At 40.2% G+C, this 13,317-nt stretch overlaps 1 protein-coding gene across 3 annotated transcripts in view; it reads left to right on the top strand.

Annotated features, from left to right (window-relative positions):
* SLC1A7 (solute carrier family 1 member 7) overlaps window positions 1-13,317 on the top strand; it is a 42,110-nt gene that overhangs the window by 2,561 nt on the left and 26,232 nt on the right. The window contains exons 2-4 of one of the 3 annotated variants that reach the window (XM_083742641.1): window positions 646-803; window positions 2,105-2,184; window positions 12,790-13,005. In XM_083742641.1, the coding sequence (XP_083598767.1) occupies window positions 663-803; window positions 2,105-2,184; window positions 12,790-13,005 (437 nt within the window). In that variant the 5' untranslated portion in view covers window positions 646-662. Of the gene's footprint in view, window positions 1-645; window positions 804-2,104; window positions 2,185-6,713; window positions 6,772-12,789; window positions 13,006-13,317 lie in introns of those variants that run through there. The other 2 variants (XM_083742642.1, XM_083742643.1) reach the window with 2 other exon arrangements.

Here is a 13,317-nt window from a genome sequence, read left to right as displayed (position 1 = left end):
CATAAATTAAATTCTTCTCTTGCTTTAAGTGAAGATGGTTATTGAGTTAATGTTATTGTTCTCCCAAACTAACCACAAATGCCAGTTTTTGTCAGTAGCCTCTATATGCATTTTTACTGGTTAGGATATGTCTTAAATCATGCATTTACAGGTGCACTTGCCCTTTTCATCCTGAAAAGCAAACCTGATTAAAGAAGCCCAGTCTCTTCCCCTAGTCTGTCCTATTGTGATAATCCAGCACTACTCACCCAGCGCTTGAATTGCTGCATATCCTTTTCTGTTCCTTTTATAGCTAACATTGAAACTGAGCTTATAACGAATTGTGCTTGCTTTTCATATAGGGTGTTGCTTTGCTTAGAGATCACTCTTGTTTCAAAAGTACTACTCTACTCTGTTCTAATTTTCCAGAGTCAGTAATCTTCTTCCAGGTTCTTATTGATGTAGTCACTAATAGGATTGTTGGTATTAATTTGGAAATAATGCCAGCTACATGCTTGGTGGCTATTGGCAGAAGAGGTGACATTGGAGGTCAGCTAAGCAGCACTAGAAACGCTTTGATCTAATCTATACCAAGCCAGAGCTGGCTATTCTAACAAGAGAGGCTGGTGAGGTCTCTTTCTCTATGGGATGCTGATTCTCTTCCAGAGAGCACTGAGGACAGCATGGCAGTGGCTTTGGATGCAATGCTGGCTCGGGTCAAGGATGTGTGTAAAAGAAATGGTTTGCTCATTCTCTCCGTGTTATCCGTCATAGTGGGATGTCTCCTTGGGTTCTTCCTCAGGACCAGACGCCTCTCTCAGCAGGTCAGTAACATAAGCAGGTGTTGCAGTGGTGTATTTTTAAAAAGGTCTTTGTTACATAACGAAATAGGAAATAAAACAGTGTGTCACAGTGCAGAACATGATAATCTGTGAAGCAAGTTGTCTGGTTCTAGTGTTGCTCTTTGTAGGAAAGAACATGAATTGCTCATTTTAGAGTTTTTAATATGTTGGCTATATAGACTATAAAGCTACAGGTATCACAAGGATCTCACAGCTAACACTAACATGAGCATAAAATGTTAGATTCTGGAAGAGAAGAAACTGCAGGAGAAATGATTCCTAACATCTTTAAGGTGCATTTCTGCTACGCTTGGGTGTCTTAATTTTTAATGAAAACTGAGTTCTTTTGTCTTGGTGGCAACAGGTTTACAGCATGTAAAAAGCTTATCCCCCCAGCTAGCCATTTACCCCAGAGCAGTCCCTACAATTTCAATAAGGTTTTAAGGAAAACGCTTCAAAGTCAGTGGTTTGGTTTGTAGCCAAAATACTATTCTGGAATCAGGGCACAAAATTCAGTTATTTCAAAAATACATTCCAGCTGTTCGAGCAATCTGATAAATTCATCTGTTTAACAGTATGGATTTCCCCATTCAGAATAAACTGGAAACATTGAACAAGCCAGAGAGAAATAGGCTGTTGAAAGTTTTTTTGGCATATAATAGGAATGCTGTGTTGCTGTTTTGAATGTATTATATATCTAGACATAAATTATTTGTTACTGGTAACTGAAAACTGAATTTCATTCCAAGGGGTGTCATTCATACAGAGTAAACATTAAGCCAAAAGAAAACCATGTGTAGTGTTCGATGCCAGAAGTATACCCTTATTAATAGCTTGTTTTGCGCTTCATTTTCAGGATTAAGTTTGATTAATGTAAACTGTCCTTCAGGTCATTGTGATATTAGTAGAGATATGGACAGATGTCTTTCATTGGCAGAAGCTTTAGTGTTATTTCTCCTAACAGCGCTTAATTTGTTTCTGTATTCAGATTGTCTGTCATACTAAACACATGGCGTTCATCTGATCGCTTTTGAAAACTTTTTCAAGTTAGTACAATAAAGACTGGGTTCATTATTTTGAATCTAACTGTGAGAGAAAACTTATTTCCCCCCAAGCCATAGTGCTATCTCCTATTGATTTTCATGTCTCTCCATCATTTGAAATGATATGCGATGAAATGAGATGAAAGTAGCAGTAAAGTGTTCAGCACATTTTAACTGTGGTTCAACAAAGAGATACATGTGTATATGTTCAAATAACTGATTCACCTCCTTATTTTATAGGAAATAAGCTATTTCCAGTTTCCTGGGGAGTTACTGATGAGAATGCTGAAAATGTTGATTCTACCACTGGTTGTTTCAAGGTAAGCTAGTGGATAGCGAACCGTAGCATGATCTACCCAACTTTGTTCCTTGCATTAAAGAAACAAAATTAACTTTCAAGTTGTTTGTCCCTTAAAGGCACATGCATATTTGTGATCAATTGATTTAGCAAGAAGTTATGGTCTTAGCTGAAAATGTCACAGGATTACCAAGCAGGGTATGAGAATACTGTATAAACATGTAGAAAATATCGTTGCAATTCACAGCTAAATCAGATTACTTTTAACTCAAGTCAAACATGTGTTTGAGACGTTTGGGGGGGAGGGGAGAAGTAATGAGAAAGAGGAGTGGTTTGGGACAAGGGTCTCCTTTCTCGCTATCACTTCCCTCTCCTAAGACTGTTTTATATTAGGTGGGGTCTCTAATATAAATGCATTTGCACATAAAATGTAGTTAGTGCTTCATTGCCTGTGCTTGCATTATAGTTAACACCTTGCTATATGCGTTTTGGATACAATGCATACCTAGCAAGCTAAATCAAGTATGTCAACTAACACAGACTGTTATATAGAAAATGTAATTTGCTGTTGTTTTAAATAATCCCTTGTTTAGGTAATAACGCTGAGAGGAAAACACGTTATATAATGTTTGCCACTATGTATTACAAGGCCAACAACATTGTTCCAGCTCCCATCTGTTGCTGTATAACATAGATATAATATAACCGTAATATATCACTTTTATGGTGTCCTAGTAGTTGACAAAGATTGATTGCTTTATGGTGTGTGGCTTGTATTTAAGAATATACTGTACTGAAAAATATTGGGTGTACTTGACTTCAAATAAGTCACAACAAATTCTGTCAATAACAATGCAAATGCGACAAACTTTGTCCTTCCACACAAATGAATTATTATTAAGGTGGATATTGCAAATGTACAATAGACTACACCTATTCTATGAAGTTTCTTGCAAAGGTACGCTTTCTTCTCCAGAATACCAACATAAAAAATGTAGGTCTTGTACAGAATGTTTTAGTGCTTATCATAGAATCATAAAACTGTCAAGTTGGAAGAGACTTCCTCTAGGCCAGCCTTTCTCAACCTGTGGGTCCTCAGATGTTGTTGAACTACAACTCCCATCACCCTAGCTAGCAAGGCCAGAGCTCAAGGGTGATGGGAGTTGTAGTCCAACAACATCTGGGGTCCCACAGGTTGAGAACCACTGATTCTAGTCCAACCCCCCTGCAATGCAGAAACACCAGCTAAATCATATATGACAGATGGCCATCCAAACTCTTCTTTAAAACTTCCAAGGAAAGAGAGTCCGCCACCTCTCATGGCTCCAAACTTTGGGTCCAAAGTTCTTAAGTTTTGAACACGCTGTCCCTGGCTGACCTTTGACTCCTACTGCTGCCTGTTAGTACTGCAGTCACCATCATATTGGAGTTTCAAAATGTCATTGTTCTATGCCTGCCTTTGCATGCACTTACTGAAAACTACCACTGCAGATCAAGAAATATGATAGTGGTTTCATACTTATGCAGCAGACACTCAGCAGAAGATTTGAACCAGAGATGTCAGCAACAATAACAGATACACAGCATGCTTCCATGCATGGGCATAGCCAAGGGGCGGACAGGGAGGGGCAGCTGCCACCTATATCAATAAAAATCAATAGAATTATATAGCAAACTGAGGTTCTGCCTTCTTGGTGGTGGCTCCTGCCCTGTGGAATGCCCTCCCATCAGATGTTTATTATTATTATTATCTCTAACAAAAATCCTGGCTATGCCGATGATACTCCATCTGATGATTGGCACTCCAAGGCCTTTTTGCCCCTCACCTTAGCTGGAGGGGACGTCACCTAAGCTCTGATAGTGTCTCATTCAGAATATTCAAGAGAGATCCTCAACTAACAGGAGACCATCTGCTATCATTAATTTTCATTGATGAAATGTAAACTGTCCATACTAGGACATAACAACTTTTCACCCTTCAAAGAGCATTTCTGTAGACCCTTATCTGTATCTAACAATCCCTTGCAGTTATAATGTCACTTGGCCAAGTTTAGAATTTTGTCCATCTCCTCTGAGATGGAGACTTCTAACAGATTAGTCAGCATCATCCAGACAATAGTCTGCCATGTGCTCAAACCTCATGGGAGCAAGATGCCCTGTGCCGAAGGACAAGGAAAGCATCCAGTCAAACACAGCTTGATGGCTAGAATGAGTTTCATTGGAAAAGCATCTGATTAGCACTGGTGTCTTCAGAATGGTTTTTTTTAACAGGTTTCTTGAACTAATAGCAGTTCCATTCATAATGTTTATCAAATAGGCGTACATTGAAAACTTGTATGCAATTGGCAACATTTACAATTTGGTAATTTAATAGCCTATTTTCAGGGCGACAGCTCAGTGGTTGGACATCTGCTCTGCATACAGAAGGTCCCTGGTTCAGTCACCAGCATCTGCAGCTGGGAATGCCCCCATCTGAAACTCTGGAGAACAGCTGCTAGATGCAGACCCGCATCTAGCAATGTTCTGATTCAATGTAAGACAGCTTCCCATGTCCCTAAAAGAAAACTGATTAAACAGGACAACTGCATTTTAATGTAGTAGTTTGGAAGAAAATGACTGAAGCCCTAGGCATATTTATGTGGGGGTAGGATCCACTGTAATAAATGGGATTTACTTGCAAATAAGCCTGCACAATGTACAGTACCTCTGAAAGAAGTATGAAACTTCTGCAGTAATCTTCTGCAGTAATACTTATGATCATCTTTATTATTATATATTTTAAATAAACAGCACTTAGAATTATTTTGGACACACTTATAAAGGAAGTTAGAATCCTACATATAAAGTTCTGGGTCAAATGAACATTTGTGCATTGAAGACACTTGGAGCCAAACTAGCAATAGCAGACAGTGTGATGTTTGGTGGTGCTCGCCTGACCTCCCAACAGCACCGTCACTGCTGCTTACCAGGAAGAAGAGGGGGGGCAAGGTGTCAGGAAGTTTAGTGTGGTGCAAATGCACCAGCAGAGTGCTCCTGATGGTGCATTTGTATTATGCCAGCCTCCGTGTTCCCTTCCACTCTCCTTCCTGGTAAGCAACAGCAATTCAGCTATCAGGAGGTCAGGGGCCACTATGCAGCCCACTATTACAAACTGTATGTAATGGGTCCATCATTAATTTATCTACCCTATTCACGTACAAAGTAAATGAAAAGATCTAAATGTAAGAGGAGTCCCATCCTGCAAACCTTACTTCCTCTTGATCCACATGTAGCTAAGCTTTTATAGGCTGGGGATCAACCTTCTTGGATTGGTGGGTGTGATCTGAAGTGAGTTTACTACCTTACACTTTCACATGCACAAGACACACAGGCACAGAACCCCCTTCTTCCTACCTTCTGCTGACGAGGTAGAGCTGATGTGCATCTTCATTAGGGTGAAGGGGTGCATGAAGAGGTTTATACTAGCAGTGAGATTACTTTAAAAGCATTTAAAATTGGTGGACTCTTGAGGGGGCAGAAATTTGTGGGAGAGGGGTTGTGGGTCAGGCCCCCAGACCAGAGGTTAGCCATCCCTGCCACAGTCCATTGCTCCAAGAAGGTCTCTCCATTCCCAGCACACCTCAACTTTCAACACCTCACCAGGGATAAGAGGAAGTTGTAATTTTGATAAAATCCTTAATATATATGTATAGTATGCAAGCTTGAAATCTTCAGAGACATGCTAATGAGGAGAGCCACATTTGGCTTTTTGTTTCTTGATCCAAATTCTAGATAGCTAAATGCAAAGCAATCTTCTTTTACAAGATCGGCCATAATGCTGTGATGGTGATAATCCTCTGTATTTCTGCTCAGATTCCCCAAGTTAAGCAAAACGTGTGATTAGTTAGGAAAACACTCCACCACCTTAAGCATCTTTCTGTAATGTTTTACAGCACTGATATGCACTTGTTCTGTCCCAGCATACCTCTCGTGGGCTTTTCATATTTGCAGATATGCAATTTACATGCTCATAATAGAGGGAGTTGTATTTCTGTTGTACATAAACTTAGATTGCTTCTTTCAACCATATGTGAAGAGTAACATTTTTTCCTCCATGTCCAAAGCCACTAACATGTATACTAGTATAATACAGGCTTGCCACATTTTGTAAAATGTTTTGCGGGTATGTTTATATTTGAACTGGCCTGACAATAAAGTGTCTTTAGAAAAATAAAGGCATTTCCTACAAACTCTTTCTGTTTGTCAGAGGTGGGGAACATCAGCCCTTAGCCATGCTGGCTTATGGGAACTGGAGTCCAGAGAACTTCATGTTCCCCACTCCAGTTTTATATGAATTGGTTATGATCCAGAGATGAAATACATCCTTCTCTCCTCTCCACGAGACCTTAAAAAATGACCTTGCAGTAGCAAACCAGGGAAGCTGGTGTTTCTGTTCTGCCAATGATAATCATGCTACATTTAATCATCACTAATGTTGTTGACAAAGGGGAACCTCGCTTGTAACCTCTTACTTAGGAAGGGCTTTTCCATAGCAAGCAATTAGGAAATGAGAACATGACTGGGAGGTGAATGAATGAAAACAAACAAGCATCTTCTAGCGACTGCGCTGGTGGTTAATACTTGACCATTACTTCTTGACAAGATTAATGCCTTTCTAATCACACTAATCCCCTTTGACAACTGTATCCATAATCCATCTATTTCAAAGCAATATCCAGATGGCTTCTGATGGAGGAGGAAGAGAGCAAGAGAGAGAGGCATGAGATGAATGGGCTTTGCAGGCAGCTCCTTATGTTTCCCTTTCCCAGGGTTTATGGCATTTGAGGCTAACCCCATTCAGAAAGAGACTGACAGTTATTTAAGCAGAGAGCCATGCGGATTAAAACAACTGCACTTTATAAATAAACTCACTTTAATCTTAAAAGTGCAGGAGCTCAACTTTGTGAATCATTTGGCCAGTTTTATTGTCACATTCAGAAATAATGTGAGAAAAGCAAGAATGATGGTTGTGTTCACATCAGCATCTGAAAATGGTTTCCAAACCAGGAGCTTCCAGGTAAAGATATATCTGCCACGTTCCAATACCCTTTTAGCTGAATAGAACAGACAAGTAGATGGTCCATTATCATTCTGTCACCAATTCGAAAGTATTGCCAGCTGTCATTGTCAAAGCAGTAGACCAGGAATAACCAGGAGTTTGCCTTTATTAAGGCGGATGTATATGAAGATTGGGCTCTTTTTCCATCATGTGTCAACAGATACTTGAAGCCAAGTGTGACTATGTGACAACTGAGTTGAGTTTAATTTAACACACGTTTCCTTTTCTACATGTGTTGCTATGAACTCTCTTGTAAGTCCACATTTACACCATACATTTAAAGCACTATGGTATCTTTTAAACAGTCATGGCTTTCCTCAGAGATTTCTGGGACCTGTAGTTTGTTAAGGGTGCTGATAGTTGTTAGAGATACCTATTCCCATCACAGCTACAATTCCCAGAATGGTTCAGTAATACATTCCTCTTCACAGGGAATTCTGGGAACTGTACCCTTGTGAGGGGGACTTTCAACACTCTTAGCAAATGACAGCTCTCATCATTCTTTGTGGGAAGTTATGGCTGTTAAAAGTGATACCATAGCATTTTAGATGTATAACGTGAATGTGGTCTTAGCACTGTGCATTACAGACAACAACCGATTTACACGTGTCTGATTGACATGCGATTGTGCGTGTAGTGCCAAACCCGAAAGTGACCTGAAAAAGTCACTGAAAGGGTGTTCCAGGGCAGAATGTTTTACACAGGCACCGCTGACGCATACAGGGTGGTGATGTCCAGAACATAACCGCCACACAAAACAAGGATGGCCTGTATATGCAGTGGCCTTAGTTGTCATCTTTGGCAAGTAGATTTACTACTTTGTTATTCAGTGTAAGCCACCTGTCTTTATTAGGCTATACTGTATATACATTCATACATACACAGAGAGAAATACCTTCCCCTCACCTTGCGTTGCGTTGTTTTTAAAATTTGGTTTGCTATTCCTGGGTTCCGCACAGAATTCTGCATTTAGATTAGCAACATTTAGCCTTAGTTTGACTCTCCACCCTTTCAGGAGGCACCCCTAATTAACTGCTTCTAAACAGTTAATTACTTTTGTGGACTTGCCCCTTACAATTCTAACTCTCTTCACTACATTATCTGGTGACAGAGTAATCTTATTACAGATGATGATCTTATTAATGAACATGCTCCAAAGACTGGGCAATCTCATTATTAGACCCCTCTAGGATTTGTCACCTTGGAGCTAATATATGACTGGACACTAACTCTAGGCCATACCATGATTGGTGATCAAGCATCATCTGTAACCAAGCTGCTGTAAATATGTGAGAGATGTAGCAGGCCATGCTGCACCTTTTGTTAGATTAGAATCTGAACTGGCCATCATTTTCTTCTACCTTAATGTTCTTTGCAAATTGTGGAGGATAAGTCTATCCATGACTCTCTTCCATGATAGCTATGTAGTAACTCCGGTTTCAGAGGCAGTTTGCCTTGGAATACCAATTGCTGGGAATCAAAAGGGGGGAGAATGTTGTCCTGTTTCTGGACTTTCTATTAATATCTAGTTGACCAGAACGAGGAGAGGATGCTAGACTTGAGGGGCCTTTGGTTGGATCCAGCAGGGCTCTACTTAAGTTCTTATGAATGTGATAGGTCAAAGTGAAACATTTTCTACATTTTCTTTCTTGTTTTAGTATTTGGGGTGAATTACGTATATCCAAATTTAAGTCATCAGAAAGTCTTTCCCTGGAGTTCCCATGGTGGTGGGATATCATGTGAAAATTTATTTCTGTCTTTCTTTTCCTTTTTTGAGACTAGAACAGTAGTACTGCCATGGGCTAAAAAAGAGACAGAAGAAATCCTTGTCTCCATTTCCTTCCACTTCCTTTGTTGTCTCTCTGCTATGTCTTTTGGTTGCGCTGTGGTCTAAACCACAGAGCCTAGGTACTGCTCTGGTTCGCCAGAAGCGGCTTTGTCATGCTGGCCACATGACCCAGAAGCTGTCTGCAGACAAACGCCGTCTCCCTCGGCCAGTAAAGCGAGATGAGCGCTGCAACCCCAGAGTCGTCCATGACTGGAATTAATGGTCAGGGATCCCTTTACCCTTTACCTATTCTGTTAGGGCAGAACCTGTCCTTTTGCAAGGCTGTGTACATGTCATACCTTTAAAGCACATCCTAGGAATTGTAGTTTATCCCCCAAAGAGCTCCAATTCCCAGCGGCCTTAACAAACTACACTTCCCAGGATTAGCCACTTGTTTAGTGTAGCAGGAAACCCCCCCCCATCATCCAGTTTGTACAAACTTCACACACACTCACACTCACACACTACATACGCCACACTTCTGTTATAAATTCATAGAAAAATCAACCATACATGGGATTTGCACTGTTCCATTTTTATTTTATTCCATATGACAAGGACTATCAAAAGGGGGTGGCTTGGTTCTGGTCAGCCATAATCCCTTCACCATCTCAGCACATCCACAGGAGCCCTGCCCAGTTGTTATGCCAACCCTGATGATCCCAGACAGAAGACAATCAAGATCACAAAGAACTTGCATATGGGAGTGGATTCAGCATGGACTGAAACAAAGGACAATGATCAGATCTTCCCTCTGGGGGCAGGAAACTGCAAACTCCCCTTTGTCTCCTGGAAGTGACTCATGGGGGGGAGCAAAGGAGGAACCAGCCAGGTGACAAGACACTCAGGTTACCACCAACTCCTCCCTCAACCCCTCCTTTCTGTAATGTATGCATGATGTTACCACCACAACTCCTCCCTCAACCCCTCCTTTCTGTAATGTATGCATGATGTTTCTGGGGGTGGGCTTGACCTAGAAGAGGGGAATTTCAAAAGTTTTTATAAGACCTTGCACACTATTCTTCTGGGTCTTTCCTCTCTCTTGCAAGTGAGGGGAACACCCTGTTGCAACAGTTCAATAAAGGCCAAGCCTACAGGCTGCTGTTTTGCTCCAAGTTATCCTGGTTGGTGTCTTTGTTTTGTCCAAGGGAGCCCTCGGATTTTTCCAGTAACATTAGTAAGTTAACAGCTCCTTATTACTTCAGCATTATGACCATGTGATTGTAGTAAAGTCACTCTAGATTGCATGGTGTTCATATCTTGGCAATCTGACCGTAAAACAAATACGCTTCATGCAGAAACAGGAAGACTTTGTAAGTGGGTGTTGCATTGGGAGAAAATAAGTGACATGAAATGCTACTGGGATCACAGTGAAACTGTAAAAAAACACACCTCAGCATTGGTGGACTCACGTATACTGCATAGTTTCACTGAATAGACATTCTGCTTATTTTCACTGATGTCATTATGGCACAAAACAAGCTCATTGTGATTTACTTTCTTTCAGAGTAGCCAGGCAGGCTGGATTATAATGCAGATGTTCTCAGAAGTTAAATATGTTAAACAGACTTTCTGGAAAGGATATATAGTGACTTCAAAAAAAAAATGTCGCAGGAACACTCTGAACACCTAACAAATTTGCTTCCAAGGCCTTGATCCTTTTGCTTTTTATCTCTTCCTTTTATCTCTTTAATTGAGTGATACAATCTAGTCTTTTATATATTTTATGTGTAGTCTTTTATATATTGTATGTGTTTGGATTATTAATGTATTTGGATGACTTTTATTATTTCACTTTTTAAACTTATGGCGATAAATGCAAAAAAAATTGAACGATACTTCTGCTAATGTTTTTAATGCATTTGAGTAAACAGCAATTTGCAATTTTCATTTTTAAAAAATCTGACAAATGCCATCTCTTAAGAAGGTATCTCTTTAACTTGCACCTGATAGCATTTGCCACATTTGAACACAGCAGTTAAAATATAACTGTGAATTAATCACAAATTCCCCTCCAGTACCTGGGGATTAAAAGAGAGGAATTTAAGGCAGAGAGTAAAAATACAATACAATGAAGCTAAAAATCTGTTCCCTCTGTCCCTGCCCCCTGCCCCTCCCCCCCAATGCATCGAACTGAAAACAAAACCTGCAGGATTAAAGATTGGCAAGCAGTTAAGCAGTGCATTTTCTTAATTAATTTACTGGATGAGTGGAACCTGATGGCTTAATCCTACCACTGTGTTTTCACCAAATTTGTTATAAAGGTTAAGCTGCCTTTCAGCCTGACCTCTAGACAAATTCATCAAATGACATTTGTCATGTTTGGGGAAATGTTGGTGTCTAGAATAAATTAATAATGTTTGTTTGGTTATTGTTAATAAATAGTGTTGACATCTTTAGAAGACAGCCCCGTCCCGGAAGCTTTGTTACATATCTTACAAAATCATGCTGCTGTTTGCTGTCGCCCATTCATATTTTTGCTTATACAGTGGTACCTCAGGTTAAGTACTTAATTCATTCCGGAGGTCTGTACTTAACCTGAAACTGTTCTTAACTTGAAGCACCACTTTGGCTAATGGGGCCTCCTGCTGCTGCCGCGCCACCACTGCTCAATTTCTGTTCTCATCCTGAAGCAAAGTTCTTAACCTGAGGTAATATTTCTGGGTTAGCAGAATCTGTAACCTGAAGCATATGTAACCTGAAGCGTATGTAAGCTGAGGTACCACTGTAAAAGGAAGGTCGTGTGGTGCTCCTTTCAATATCCCACACCTTGAGTGTTTCTAATATTGCCCTCTCTGTCCACCTCAGATGTTCACATCAGCATGGCTTCATTAGTGTCAAATTTGTTTCTGTTTGTGTAGACACCAGGGAGTATTGGTGGGCAGGGGTGTCTTTACCCTGTGCAAAGGTGTTCAAACCTTGTCTAGAGAGAAATTAGGACTCCAAATGGTTTAAGAAAGGGTGCATCGTTCAGTAGTCTTTTATGACAAAGCACAGGATATAAATGCATTTCAGGCAACTTTGTGCAAACATGGATTAAAGCCAAGTGCTGGAAGTGTACATTCCAGTTTCCTATCCTACTTCCATGTAAACCCGTACAGTGTTGCCTCACTGCGTTCCCAGAAAAATACTAATTCTGGGCTGAGTTTGTGTACACGATCACATTATCGCGTTGGCCTGATCTGAGGTCTTATAGTTTACAGAAATTATAGGAATTACAGAGATGCAAAAGTTGCAATATTTCAAACTTACCTGTGATTTAGGTCATATTGCACAAGGCGGTGCTTCTTTTCGATATGTGCCAGTGTATGTTTGAGTTGGGAAGGGGCTGTAATCATCTGTACATCTGTACTCGTATCAGCCCACATTTGAAAAGAAATACTATTTGAACTACTCAATCTGTAATAGAAGAAAAATGCAGAAAACTAGGAAGCAACATAAATTAATAACTGCATTTTTTCTAATAATATTTATGTTATTAGAATATTTTGTTTAAAATAAGATGCAGCCTATTGTCTTTTTGTTTAAGGATGACTTACTGTGTACAAATCCTGATCTGCTTTCAGGACTGCCAGTCTAAGTTAACTAGCATCTGAGATATATCTTTACCATGTCCATTTCTTCTCACAGCCTAGAGCAATAGATCTCATTCAGAAAACATGTGGAAAAGGTAACACATATCTTGCATTTTCTTTCAACAGCTTGATGTCTGGGCTAGCAGCCCTCGATGCGAAGACATCTAGTCGATTAGGCATCATAACAGTCACATACTACCTTTGGACCACTTTTGTGGCTGTTATTGTGGGAATCGTTATGGTCTCCATTATCCATCCTGGTGGGGCAGCCCAGAAGGAGAACACGGAGGAAAGTGGGAAGCCAATCATGAGCTCTGCAGATGCCTTGCTGGACTTAATTCGGTAACTACATTCATTCTTACTGCTTTTATGAAAGGTAAAATCTTACGCATCCTGTAACTTTGTGGGGAAGAGTGATAGCATTTTAAGATACATTTTGAAGTCTGTGAATTCTCCATAGGGTAGATCAAAATAATCACCAGTTTCTGAAAATACAGGAAATATAATTCAAAAATGCTCGGGGCGAGGCATATTTTTACATCCTGCATTTATGTGAATTGCCACCAAGAACATAAATGACTGGCAATGACAGGTGTAACTGTGAGACTGCTTTGCATACAGGATTATAGCCTGTGTGAACTGGGCTTAACTCGG

This window comes from Podarcis gaigeae (genome assembly GCF_964106915.1).
Source record: "Podarcis gaigeae genome assembly, chromosome: 6".
In the NCBI taxonomy this organism is placed as follows: Eukaryota; Metazoa; Chordata; class Lepidosauria; order Squamata; family Lacertidae; genus Podarcis; species Podarcis gaigeae.
Note: the sequence above shows the minus strand (reverse complement) of the source record. Positions and strands in the feature narration are given on the sequence as shown.